The sequence below is a fragment of the Mus pahari genome, chromosome 14, assembly GCF_900095145.1.
Source record: "Mus pahari chromosome 14, PAHARI_EIJ_v1.1, whole genome shotgun sequence".
In the NCBI taxonomy this organism is placed as follows: domain Eukaryota; kingdom Metazoa; phylum Chordata; class Mammalia; order Rodentia; family Muridae; genus Mus; species Mus pahari.
Genome location: NC_034603.1, coordinates 12,231,820 through 12,245,596, shown reverse-complemented (window position 1 = coordinate 12,245,596; position 13,777 = coordinate 12,231,820). Strand labels below are relative to the sequence as shown.

The 13,777-nt window shown below is 41.3% G+C and overlaps 1 protein-coding gene across 2 annotated transcripts in view; it reads right to left on the bottom strand.

Moving 5' to 3' along the window:
* Positions 1-1,537: 1,537 nt before the first annotated feature.
* Pwwp2a (PWWP domain containing 2A) overlaps positions 1,538-13,777 on the bottom strand; it is a 39,021-nt gene continuing 26,781 nt past the window's right edge. Inside the window, exons 3-4 of one of the 2 annotated variants that reach the window (XM_021213404.2) lie at positions 6,983-7,102; positions 1,538-3,763 (exon numbers count right to left, since the gene is read on the bottom strand). In XM_021213404.2, coding sequence (XP_021069063.1) covers positions 3,750-3,763; positions 6,983-7,102 — 134 coding nt within the window. In that variant the 3' untranslated portion in view covers positions 1,538-3,749. The remainder of the gene's footprint in view (positions 3,764-6,982; positions 7,103-13,777) is intronic. The other variant, XM_029545883.1, reaches the window with a different exon arrangement.

The following is a 13,777-nucleotide window of genomic DNA, read 5'->3' as shown; positions in this document are numbered from 1 at the left end:
ATGCATGTGCATGTTCACGCCTGCCCGCCACATCTTATGTATGGAGGTCAGAGAAAACTTGTGAGGAGTCATTTCTTCCCCTCATCATGTGAGCCACACAGATCAAACTAAACAGGCTGAGTAACAAGTGCCTTCCCTGCTGAGCCATCTGTCTCAGCAAGCTGTACCTTTACAAGTTTTGGGGATGGTTATAATTTAAGATTACTTTTAATTTTCCACTCCTCCAAGGCCTACAAGCTATGAAAAAAAAAAAAGCCATCATACAGAAACTCCCCAAGCCAAAGCTTAAAACATCCCCTGCCTCCTCCTTCCCTTCACTCTGGGCATAGCAGGGCCTCCTCCCAGTACATGCCATGGCAGCCTACAAAGAAGAGTTGGTGATGGTGACTGTCAGTAAGGTCACTCTCCTCAGACACAGGTGCAAGTTACCCTTGCTAGAACTGCTGTCAAGACCGGGGAGTCACAGCAGACATGAAGGAAACATCTCTTGAGGAGACAGCAGCACTGGAAGAGCGGCTCTGTCTTGCTACAGGTGTAGTACCATGCTAAGACCCACACTGGGCCATCACCTGGGCTCATGCTTGGCACATCATGAGCAAACAAAATGTAGCTTCCAGTCAGTGCCTTCACTTTGAAGCCAGAAATCCACTAAGGACTTGACACAAGTTACAGCAGTCTTCAGAGGCCAAGAATACAAGGACAGAATGAGGTAAAGGTAGTTGGATATTGAGCACATCTGTCTGTGGGAAAATGCAAGCATAGTTTGACCAACCCAGAATAATGTGCTCTTGACAAACTGTCCCAGACTCCAGTGGCTTCTTCTTATGGATATTTAGCTAAACTGAATCAAGCAGTGTTTGAAATTGGAGATTGTATACATCCTCTGTAGTGCCAGGCAGCCTTCCAATGACTTGATTTACTGAAATGGGTAAGTTTCTATGTTAGTCACAAAAACAAAAAACAAAACAAAACAAAAAACAAAACTACAACCCTCTTAATTACCCCATAGGCTTTCACAAACTAATTTTCTTCCTAATGACAAAGCATTTCTAGTTCACAGGTCAGTCCTATAAACTATGGTAGGAAACAGTCTATATAGGTAGGACTTCTCCTTGTGGATGGGGATAGGGGGTGCTTGAAGTTATGTAGGATGACCTTGAACTATATAACCTTAAGCGCTAAGATTACAGGCCCTATGTGCCATCATACCCAGCTATGGACTCCTTAAAGTTAAAACCAAAGGAACCTACCATACTTGTAAAGTCAGCCCAACGCTAAAGGCCAGGCTGCTTAAAACAGAAAAGCAACCTGGTGTGTACGGGACCCTAATCAAACTCTGTAGTCAGCTGGCCTTTACCTCTAGTCAGAAGAAATCCCATAAAACCTTAGTGACCAAAACCTGTAGGTCTTCCTTAGGAGCATCACTACTTCCCAGAACACAAAACTGGGTTGGATTTTAAAGTTTAAAGAAAAAACAAAAGCTACTTTTAAAGGTAACCCCTACACAGTAAAACAGTTCTTAAATAAATTAAAAAAAAAAAAAATCAAAGACTTTATTGGATAACGTTACACAACATTCTTTAACATTTAACTCCGAGCAGATGGAAGGTGAGAAACAATTCAAGTTTACAAATGAAATAGGCCTGTGAAGATTTTAATACAGACAAAAGGTAGCATGAAGCAGAGCTTAAATATTAAGCAACTAAAGCAATAAAAATGATGTTGTAACATGGTAGGCCTAGATTTTAAATACCACCAAGTGTTCTTTATTTTTTTTAATGAAAATCTAATTTGTAATAAAAGGCCTTTAAGGATTTGCCATGAGGAAAAAAATACGTAGATTCTTAAAACCTGATCTCTCCCAGTGCTTTTGCCTTTTTAATTTTATTTTTTTGGTCAATTCTATCACTCTACAAATAAAGGTTTCTAAAGCTTAGAGGTCTTCCTGATACGATCCATGCATGATTCCACATGGCTTGGGAGATACCTGGTTCCTGAGTGAGCCCGAGAGGTACTGCTGGTGTGGGGGGGTCTAAGACGAGACTGACCCCGGAGCCTGGAGCTGTGATTCGCTTCTTCTCCACAGCTCCCTGCTGTTACAGTTCCTGAGCCCAGCTGACACGATGACGCCATGATGTGAAGGCTCCAAAGAGATCACTGTACAATGCAGTCAGTCCTTCCCAGCACGTGCAGTGTGAGGATCTGAATTAAGCTCACTAGACTCCAGACTACCCGGCTTTTCTTGGGTTATAAATCAAATCACAGTCAGGTATAGTAAATGATCTAAAAGTCCCACCCAGAGCATTTCCTAATCCTGAGCAATGGGGTGTTGGGTACTCTCACCCACACAGAAAGATCACAGGGAGTGACCTCTTGAGCCAAGCGCTCATTTGTCACTTGTGTCACTTTGAATGAGTACTGTGAGTTAGTTCTTTTTTTCTTTTGGCTTTTTTTCTTTTTCTTTTTTTTTTTTTTTCTTTTTGTAGTAAGTAATCAATATGATGTTATCTTTCTGGTTTAAAAAATAAATCAGTATCGCCACTAAAAATCTTCAGTTTTATTATTAAAATTACGGCACCATCAAATATAAAATGCTTTAAAAATGTAGTACTAACAGGTCCATCTGACTTTTCTCATGTGTTCTCCATTCATTAAACAAGAAAAATTAAGGGGTTTCATACTATGTATTTAGCAAAAACAAGGAAATCTGAGATCTCTGTTAAGAATTCATGTTCCATGCACCAAAAGTTTAGGCTGTTTTCATGGATGTTTTTGCCACTGTTCCCCAGGGCCAAGTGCTCCCTAACACCTGTGAGAATCTCCTGACTGAGAAGGAGGGGTTTCTGGCCGTAGAAAGAGGCCCAGTACAAAACTGATGCTGTGACCTTTTCTAAACAGCACCATTCAGTCAGGGAGAGGCAATAATAAAAGTCTGTCCAGCTCAGAATCATGAGCTAGTTCTTGGGAGTATATGATTTCATTCCAAGTTCAACACTAGCCTATCCACTTGGGAGTCAAAATATGAAAAGGTACGAATGTAGTTATGAAAATGTGCACAAAATGTTAAATACTAGTGGCAAATAAATACATCTTAATATGTTCTAACAAGCAAACATATATTCAAGATAATACAGCCCTGTTTTATTAAAAGATCCACATTGTACTTGTGGGTGGGCGGGGCACTTAGCCATCCTCTCAGCAGGATGTCAGATCACCTTCCTCTTGTTTCTACTGGCACCCTGAAGGAAGCACTGGCCTTAGCACATGTGGCCACTGCTGTTTCACTGGAGCGCCATTTTAAACACACCTCTGCTCACTTCTGAACTGACAAACATCATCCTTGGAGAAAGCACAAAGGTTAGGTATGCAAACAATTCCGTGTTTCTGCACCATCCCATGCCTGATAGGCCTGTCCAAACTACTGTTCACATTCAAGAAAAGCTACTGTCAGTGATTCCTCCGCACCACACTCAGTGCGTCCTACACATTGCTCATACCACTTTCTCCTCACCTCATGCATAATTTATTGCAGCAGTTTGTTTCTTCTATATATATATATATATATATATATATATAAAATATTCCCTAATAACTTTTCTTCCATTCAGTCTACCTTGCAACTGCCCCTGTGTAGATTGACTGGTTTTAGTCACTGCCTTTACATTTACTTCTTAGTGCAGTTTAAAGCTCCAATCTTATTCAGTCCTGTTGTTCTGTTGTTCTGTCATATCCAAGAAACCAGCAGTCTGCTAGTGCCTTTGTGCTGAAATACAATAAACAAAAGGAAGAAATGTTAATCATAGGTAACAGGAGAAAAAGAAGTCTTTTGTTGTTTAAGCCCTACAGCTCATGGGATTGTACCACTTTTCTTTTAAAACAAATATCTGACTTCGTAAAGACAACTTACTGACACTCTAGACCAGTAGAAGCATTGTCTACTTTATGGGAGCACATCTGACCGAATTCCAACACATTTGGCTATCACCTGAGTCCTTTTCGTAGGAATATTTGCCTAATAGCAGGAGAATTGTGACTCTGTCTTTATGTTATTTCTAAATTAAAATATAAAGTAGTGGAGATAAGACTCTTAGGAAACACCAGCCTTTCCCAAGCACAGTTAACCTGCAGTCTTTTTAAAATGTTCTTTGAGACAGTTTCACCATGTCATTCTGACTGGCCTGGAACTCATGAAGAACTGCCTACCTGTACCTTCTATGTTGGGATTAAAGATATGAACCACCAAACCCAGCCTTAACCGTTTCTGATTCTTCCCCTTTTCTGAGACAGTATCTCTTGTAGCCCAGGATGACCTCAAACTGACCTTGAACTCCTGATCTTTCTTGAGTTCTGTGAGTAAGGTGTACATCATCAAGGCTAACTGGTTAGTCTTAAGCAAACTCATACACAGAACCAAGTTAGGTTAAAGCTCAGTGGAGATCGCGATGTACTACTTGCGCAGAGCTGGGAGGGGACTAGAGGGAGCCTCCCCAGAGTCAGACCCATCCAAAGGCATCCAGAGTGCCGCATAATCACTAGACCATTTCAGCGCACTGACCAGTGCCCCGCATTACACCTGACATCAACGAGGAACCCTTCAGTAGCCTTTTGAGCAAAGGCAGGGCCCCAGGCACAACTGGCAGACAGTGTGACTTAGAGAAAACACTTCCAAGCAAGCAGCAGGTCCAGACTACCCAGGGTTAGCAAACAGCTAGCACACAAAGTAATGAGAGAGAGCCCACTACCATCCAGTCCCTAGCTGGGTCCTCCACATGGGAACTTGAGACCCAAGAAAGATCACCATTGTATCAAATGTATTTTTAAACCAAAGAGAATGCTATTTCAGTGGAATAATAAAACACAAGAAGGATGCAGAAGGAAGAAAAAGCACTCATCTTTCCCACGGTTCATTTGTTTCCTGAGTCAGGGCCTATAAAAAGTAAAACTCCACAGGGCATTCTTTCATGTGTCTTTCAAGCAATGAAAAATGACTTCTGGCTAAAATACTGCAAATTTTAAGATGAAGGGCCCATATATTTGTTGCTTCTGGGGGAAAAAAAAAAAAAAAAGATGACTAATGCTGATTTAAAATTCAACTTTCTGAGCCAGGTGCGCATGCCTTTAATCCCAGCACTTGGGAGGCAGAGACAGGCAAATTTCTGAGTTCGAGGCAAGCCTGGTTTACAGAGTGAGTTCCAGGACAGCCAGGGCTACACAGAGAAACCCTGTCTCAGAAAAAAAAAAAAAAAAAAAAAATTCAACTTTCTGAAAATGAGATAGCTATAGCTAGCTAAAATGACTGTAATACTAACATACAAACTTTGGAAGTGAGTGTACCCTTTTATTAACTGAAGTAAATCTTTGAAAATCTGGGGTTTTGTTTTAAATATTTATATGTATGAGTAATCTGTCTTCACACACATCCAGAATAGGAAATCAGATCCCATTACAGATGGGTGTGAGCCACCATGAGATTGTTGGGAATTGAACTCAGGAGCTCTGAAACAGCAGCCAGTGCGCTTAACCACTGAATCATCTCTCCAGCCCCCACCCCAAAATCAGGTTTTAATGCCAGGCCCACTGAGGTTCAGTTGAAGACCAGAACAAGAAAGCCAAGGACTACTGCCAAGGACAACAGAAGAAGTACAGAAAGCCAAAGACTCTCTTCCCTAATTGGCTATATTAAGATGGCTACCATGCCTATTTAGCTACGAGTCCAAAATTTAGAGACAATATTCAATGCAAAATGTTTTATTTTGAACCAGTATCAAAGCTTACATGCAACAATAAAATTCTCCAGGAGCTGTACAAACAGCAGGTCAAAATAACTCCAGTACATTCCCTATCCCAGAAGACTAAAGACTTTTTCAAATAAAAGGTAAGTTCAAGTGCTAGAGACATAGCTCGTGGTTAAGAAGACATTACTGCTGTTGCATAGGACCTGAGTATCGTTCCCAGCATCCAAATCAGGGAGTGGATGCCTGTAACCCCAGTCCAAAGGACACGAGCCCTCTTCTGGTTTCCAAGGTCACCTGCACATATTTGGCATACATTCTCACTCACACACACAAATGAAAATAAACGTAATAAATACTAAAATATAAAAAGATAAGTTCAAGAGAACACCAAAATCTCTAAACCTTTCCCATCATGTAAGAGTCCAAAATCAACTTTACACATTATCCATTAAGTCACATATAGCAATCACAATGTCACACAAGCACATTTTGATCCTATCATACCACCTCTAAAAGTGTGACTCACCTTATGTAAATGATAATGAGTTTTAAGATTTACTTACTATGTATTCATACACGTACATCTCTTTTTCTTTTTGGAGACAGGGTCTTTGTAGACCTGGTTTTTTTGAACTCCCTATGTAGTAGACCAGGGTGGCCTTGAACTTGGGAGATCCGCCTCTGCCTCCTAAGTGCCGAGATTAAAGCCATGCACCACCATTCTAGGCCCCACACACATAAACATTCTTACACACTTCCATGGACTCACTAGGATAAGGAGGATGATCTTGAGTTTCTAACCTTCCTGCCTCCACCTCCTGAGTGCTGGGATTAACAGACAAGTGTCACCATGCCTGGTTTATTCAGTGTTGGGGATGAACTCAGAGCTTCGCACACTCTTACCAACTGAGACACTTTCCTATCACCTATACAGTAGTAAGTAACAAAGAATTTAAAGTGACAAAGATTGAAACTGAAAAAAATAAACTGGTTTTCAGGCAGCTAACATAAGCTTACAAAGTAACACTTGACTCGCCACAAGGCTGCTCTCAATACAGACACTCACAGGAGGCTCTACTCTTAAGTTTTCAGTTCCTGGAAATAATTACCTACAGGAAGCATTCCCAACTACCAAGGTCAATGAAAACTAACGAGTCTTCTGAAGGCTAGCCTAGTCTACATCAGGGATGGTTAAGTGATGGTGTGGTGCCCTTTTCATTTTGTGGCAGGGCTTAAGACAGACAGACCTGCCCGCTTCACTGTTAACTTCAATGCTCCCAGTCTGAATCCACAGTGGTCTGTCAGACACTGTAAGGGAGCAGCAGGACTCGTCACTGTCTGATGTAATAGCTGCCATTTGTTGAAACCTATGGTAGAAAAAGCCAAGTTAACAAAAATAGAGCAGACAGTTGAGTTCTTTTTAATCATCTTACCTAGAAAAAAAGAAAAAAGTATTTTTTAAAAATAAGACCAAAATTATTTTGAATTTTCCTAGAGTTTATTCTAGGTAATTTGCCAGCTTCAGACTACAGTTTTGATAACAGAGAGCCTTTGAAAGCCTTGTGAGTTCCTTAACAATGGGCAGGATAGGGCATCCTTGTGTGTGCATCCTATGAGATGCAGTATGTAACCTGGCAAGGTGCCTGCCCTCCAATAAGCCTATAAATGAAAGAGAAAGTGCTAATTCATATTTTATGTCCCTGAGCAAAAAAAAAAAAAAGAAAAAGAAAAATGGAAAAATACTTTAAAAAAAAAAAAAAGTTACCATCTAACACTAGCAAGTTCACTAACCTGATCTGATGGTCCAGAGGGCTAAAGTTTTCACCTCACACAGATCACATCATTCAGGAGCTCAAAGACCATCAAAAGCCCTTTGTTTCTGAGTGATGTAGACATAATTCCACTGAAAAACTATTTTAAAGGTGTCCTTGTTCTGCTTTTGAGGCAGGGTCTTAAACCACAGCATGGGGCTGGTCTAGACCTCTCTGTAACCAGCCTAAGCCTCAAACTCCTACGTTGGTTTTCTGGGTGCTAGGGTTACAGGCACGAGCCAGCATATCCTCCATATAACAATTTTATCTTTAAACATATTTGGCTGCATATTTACTGCCCTAATTTTAGTATACACAATTCTCTTATCATCAGCACAGCCAGCTCTAGGATCACCAATCAGGCAATTGCCAGGCATTGGTGGTGGCACACCTTTAATCTCACCACTCAGGAGGCAGAGGCAAACGGATCTCTGAGTTCAAGGACAGCCTGATCTTCAAAGTGAATTCCGGGACATCCAGGGTTACATAAGACAAAACAAAACAAAACAAAACAAAACAAAACAAAACACAATTAGGCAGGTCATGGCTATGCATAGCCTTTAGTCTCAGCAGAAGCATAGGGCAGGGTAGAGTTCTGCATTCCCAGCAAGCTTGGTCTACATAGCGAGTTGTAAGACAGCCAGAGCTACATTGTAAGGCCTTATCTCAATAAATTAATTAAAATACCTATCAGAAGCAGTAGAGTAGTAAATAAAACTTTTAAAGTAAGCTATCCTGACATTATAAACACAATCACTTCTGAATTCTAGTGTAAAGAAAAATAACTCTTTAAAACTGAGGTTCAGTAGTAAGGTTTTACACAGGAATCCAAGTGTATTGTTAGTGGAGGCAACTGTAGCCACACAGGAGAGAAAAGGAGCCAGAGCACGAGAGGTTGCTTGGGGAACTGCCATCCAGCTTCCCTAGCATCCTCCACCCACCACGCTGACAGCCATGGACAATGAACGGTGAGAGGCGGAGGGAGCTAGTCAGTTTTCGTTTTTCTTTCTCTGTTTCTTGAGACAAGGTCTCTATGTGACTGGCTATTCTGGAACTTGCTATGTAGACCAGACTTGCTCAGAACTCAGATGTGACTGTTTCTGCCTCACAAGTGGAGGAATTAAAGGTGCGCACCACGATGCTAAACTCAGTCAGGTAGGTCAATCATTCTCTGTCAATCACAACCCAATGAGTAAACACCAAAGGTAATGATAAAAATAAAATAAAATTTAAAAAGAGGACATGAAGTTGCTGGATGAATCTGAAAGCAGTTGTCGGGGAGAAGGGAACGAATAAGATCAAAATAGACTGTATACATGTACAAACTCAAAAATTTTTGTGATGAGTACTGTGCCTGCACATATGTGCACTCTATGACTGCCTGGTGCTCATGGAAATCAGAAGGCAGTATTAGACCCCCTAGAACTGGAGTTACACAGGGGTGCTGGGAACCAAACCCAGGTCATCTACAAGAGTAACAAGAACCCTTAACCATACTAAGCTATCTCTCCAGCCCCAAATAACTCTACTTTTAAGAAAGAAGGTCTGGGATGAGCTCACCTTTCCTGCTCATTTTCTCCACTACAACTCTTAAAATGCTACATAAAACCTCACCCTGTCAATTCTATACAGAGCCTGACTGGAGCTTGGTGCCAATGCTGAAGATGAGCTTCCACTAGCTATTTTCAGGGTCTCCACATTTTTCTTTGGAAACTTAGCCCCTGCCCCTGCCTAATGTAGAATGTCCTCTATGAAGAGCTAAGGACCCTGCCTGGCATGCAGTAAAGGCAGGGATCCTCCATGAAAAGGCATCAAGCTCAAGCTCAGTGAAGTTATTTGTCCTCTAAGATAAAGCCTAAGTGTGACAATGGTGCTCTCCTACAAGCAGCAAAGATCAAGGGCCAATCAGAAGAGGGTAGTACATAATCTGGTAGAGCCAATGAAAGGATGAAATAGGGCAAAGCCCTGAATGAAAAAGTGAAAGATTCTGACTACATGCATTTACCTATGATTCCACTAGAGACTCATAAAATCCAATGTGTATGATGCGATGTGAGCAAGAAGGAAATGCAGAGGTGAAGTCTCTTTTATAGAGACAGTCTGGGTTCTAACCAGTTACTGAGTACCTGTCTGAGCTTTAGACTAACCCCCATACAGTTCTTCCCAGGATACTTGGACAGTGACACTCCTAGACAGATCCTTTACTAAAAAATAAAGTGGAGGGAGAGGGACTGGCCATACAGCTGTAACCAACAGCATCTCAAAACGTGCCATGGGTAACGACTATCTTCTGAGAAATAAGACCACACATACAGCCAAGTATTTCCCCACTAAGTCTCCCATCAATACATGGGCAAACAGATTTCACTCTTCACCACTTGCTGAAATGTCATAACCCAAGAACATACAGAAGCTGTGTAAACTGGCCAACGTACTTAAGAGATGACAAGCTTACAGCTCCCTTGTGAGGCTCTCCTAGCAGGACTCTGCTGTGGAGACCCAAGCTCAGATTCTCTTCCAAGCTCTGAAAAGGTTTTGGAATATGCAGATTTGGAGGTGGTAACTGACAGCATGCCTGCATCAGTCATCCTACAAGAGCCTGTGTATGGCGATCAGAGGACAATGTAAAGTTGTCGGTTCTCTCCTTCTACATTGCCCCAGAGACCAAACTCAGAATGTCAGGCTTCGCAGCAGGCTTCTTCACCCATTTCACCATCTCTAGATGAACATTTCTACGGATGCCTATACTTGCTATGAGCAAAATGGAGAGTACTAGGTAGTCCTTTAAGTATGTTAAATATGAAACTCTAATAAACTTTAATCATGGCTATTATATCCCATACATAATTCCCATGACCTCCAATAGTTAGCCTCTATAAATGCCAGCTAAAAACCAGCCAGTTTACCTAAACATGGTGGCAAAAACTGCTAATTTCAGAAGTCAGTGAGGTTAAAAGCAGGATCAACAGTTCAAGGCCAATCTCAAAACAAAACAGAAGCCACCCAAACTCCCAAGGAGAGCATGCTACCTCTAGATATTTGTAGCTAATAGTGCTATTACAGAAAGTTAAATAAAACTTTTCATTTATGCTAAGTACATACTGTTTGATAGTGCCAAAAACAAACTGAGGTTTCTCTGGTACACATAAGTAACTGGTAATATGAGCAGTATTTACACAGGCCTTGTGCCAGGCAGGCATTTTTCTAATGCTTTAAAATTTGCCCTCTGAGTCGGCAATATCATCCTCTCCGCTCCATAGGACAGCATGAGGTTATCAATCTGCCTAAGATCACACTGTTTCTAAGGAGCAGATCAGCCAGGCCAGGCATGTGGATCAAGAGCTCATACTTACATACACATGCCTAAAACGTTGAAAGAAAATACTCTTTGCTCAATAAAAAGCCTGCTATTAAGCATGACTTCTGTAAAACTGCAGTGCTCCAATTCCCCTGCATCACTGCTAATATTATTTCCTCCTGTACTCTGATCTGGACGGCACGCTTACCTTTCCACATAACAGTCCCTTTAAGCAACCGAAACTTCCATTTCATTTTTCCAGAGGGAAAACTATGCTCCTCAGGCTTTCAATCGTTTGGTTTTGCTTTACGAGGGAACATGAAGTGAGTCAGTCTTACTGTACATCCTGGGCTAGCCTCAGATCAGGATTCTCCACACCAGACTTCAATAGCTTCTAAGAAAATCTTACATGCGAGTTTAAACAAGAGACACCAATGAATGCAAAATACCTTGAACAGTTTGAAAGGACACCCTTGCTAAAATTTACTCTGCATTATAATTTTGATCCCCTCCCTCTCAACAGGGTTTTCTTTATGTATCCCTGGCCATCCTAGAATGCCATCTGTAGAGCAGGTTAACCATCTGGCTCTGCTTCCTGAGTTCTGGGTTAAAATCATGTGTCCTCACTGCCCAGCATGAGCTTTTTCTTTTCTAAGAAAGCCTACCCATAAAAGCCACACACTCCAGGCCTACAGGGGCAGATGACAGGAGACAGAGAGAGGCAGAGCCAAAAGGATGTCAAGTTTGAAGCCAGCCTGGGCAATATGAGACCTAGCCTCAAACAGCAGCAAAACTCGAACATATTTATACATACACACACACTTATACATACAAGCATACCGGCTGGGAGGGTGGCACTAATACTTTAGCCATGAAGGACTTGGGGTTCCTTTCCTTGTAGACATGAATACCAGTATAAAAATTATGAGGGTTTCCCTCCTTTTTAAGACAGGATCCATGTAACCCAAGCTGGTCTCAAACCTATTTACCCAACCCTGACCTTCCTGATTGATCTTCCTTTTTATAAAACTGTTACAAAACATTGTGAAGATTGTCTTTACACTATGCCTTTAGAGCTGGGCACAGTGGTCCAGGTCTACAATCCTGACACTTCAGAGGTCAGAAGTCAGTGTCCAATACCCTGGTCAGCCTGTTGTGAGCTGCCTGATGTTGAAGTAGACGCTGGGTACAGTACAGTTTGTACTTTCATCTGCTGACCCATCTGTCCAGCCTCCAATATTATCAAACTTAAAAAAAAAAAGTCTCCTTTATTCACACACAAAAAAATTATCCAAGCAATTACTACCATGGAAAGATTGTTGTACTCAATGTAGTCAAATTAATTCACCTAAAACTTTTACTAAAGGGCGGCTGGGCAGCTGTAGCTCTTAAGTATAAAACACTGTTAGCGCTGTTATCTAGACTATCTCTCCATACAGGATTGCAGGTACATAGAAAGGAATCCTGGAAGCAAACATTGCTGGTCCCAATTCTCAGCAAATTTAAAACTCTATTAAAATAAACACTGATTATAAGTCACTTTTGCAATCCCAGCATTTGGGAGGCTAAACTAAGATTGTCCTGGGCTAGAAACCAGACTGGGTTAGAGTGACCAATGGGGGAGCAGGAAGCAAAGCAAAGCAAAGCATCCATATTACAGATAGACAGTGGTGCAGTACAGACAGACTTCACACCTTTAAAATGTACAACTGGGGACTGGAGAGATGGCTCAGAGTTCCAAAAGCTTGCTGCTCTTATTTGCAGCACCTATATCAGGTGGCTCTCAATGACCTACGCCAGCTTCAGGGGATCAAATCCCATCTTTTAGCCTCTGAAGGCATTTGTACATGTGGGCACGAGAGTACCCACACCCACACCCACACACTTCAGGTTTTTTTTAATTGTACAATTAAAATTAATTTTAAGATAGTAGGCAAGGTCCAGCCTGGTCTATGTATCAAGGCTACACAGTGTGACCCTATTTTTTTACAACATAAATACATACATACATACATACATACATACATACATACATACATACATACATTTATTGTGAGTGTGCTGCAGCTCTGTGTCTTCAGACACACCAGAAAAGGGCATCAGATCCTGTTACAGATGGTTGTGAGCCACCTTGTGGTTGCTGGGACTTGATCTCAGGAACTCTGGAAGAGCAGTCAGTGTTCTTAAACACTGAGCCATTTCTCCAGCCCCTGCCTATTTTTCTTTTTCTTTTCTTTTTTTTTTTTTAAAGGCAAAACTTTAAACTAGTTATGGTGGCACATGGCTATGATTCCAGTACTAAGTGGCTGAGACAGAAGGACCACTGCATGTCCAGCCTGCCTGACCCATACAACAAAATCCTCTAAAAAGCAAATATGCCCCCAAAATGGTTAAATTTTAGGTCAGGTCTATTTAAGTATGCATAAAATTATAATTCACTTTAATACGACAAAGATAATGTTATTTTTAGCGAAAAACACGGGGAAAGTAAAGGAGTAAAGTCCTTTTGAATATCACAGCTTGGGGTGGGGGGGTGTTAAAGCAAGCACCACAGAACCAAATTAAATAGTGTCCCTTTTTGGGTATAGATTAAACTTAGCATAAATTATCATGGCAAAAATAATACCCAGATACTCTGCAAAAACTCTAATAAATCTTTTACCACTATGCAACTGTGGCTAAATGAAGGGGCTGATTACAGAAATGTGCACACCCTGTGGAAGCACAGTAGGCACCTTTCAAGTCAGAACCAGGGGAAAGTAGCAAACAAAGACTGGCTGCTCACTCTCCTGACACAAAATGGAATGGCTCCAGCCCAGCTTTAGCCTTCAATTCCAGATTTTTATATTAAAGTGCTTTTTTGGTTTTGGGTTTTTTTTTTTTTTTCTTGAGGCAGGTTTCTCTGTNTAGCCCTGGCTGTCCTGGAACTCACT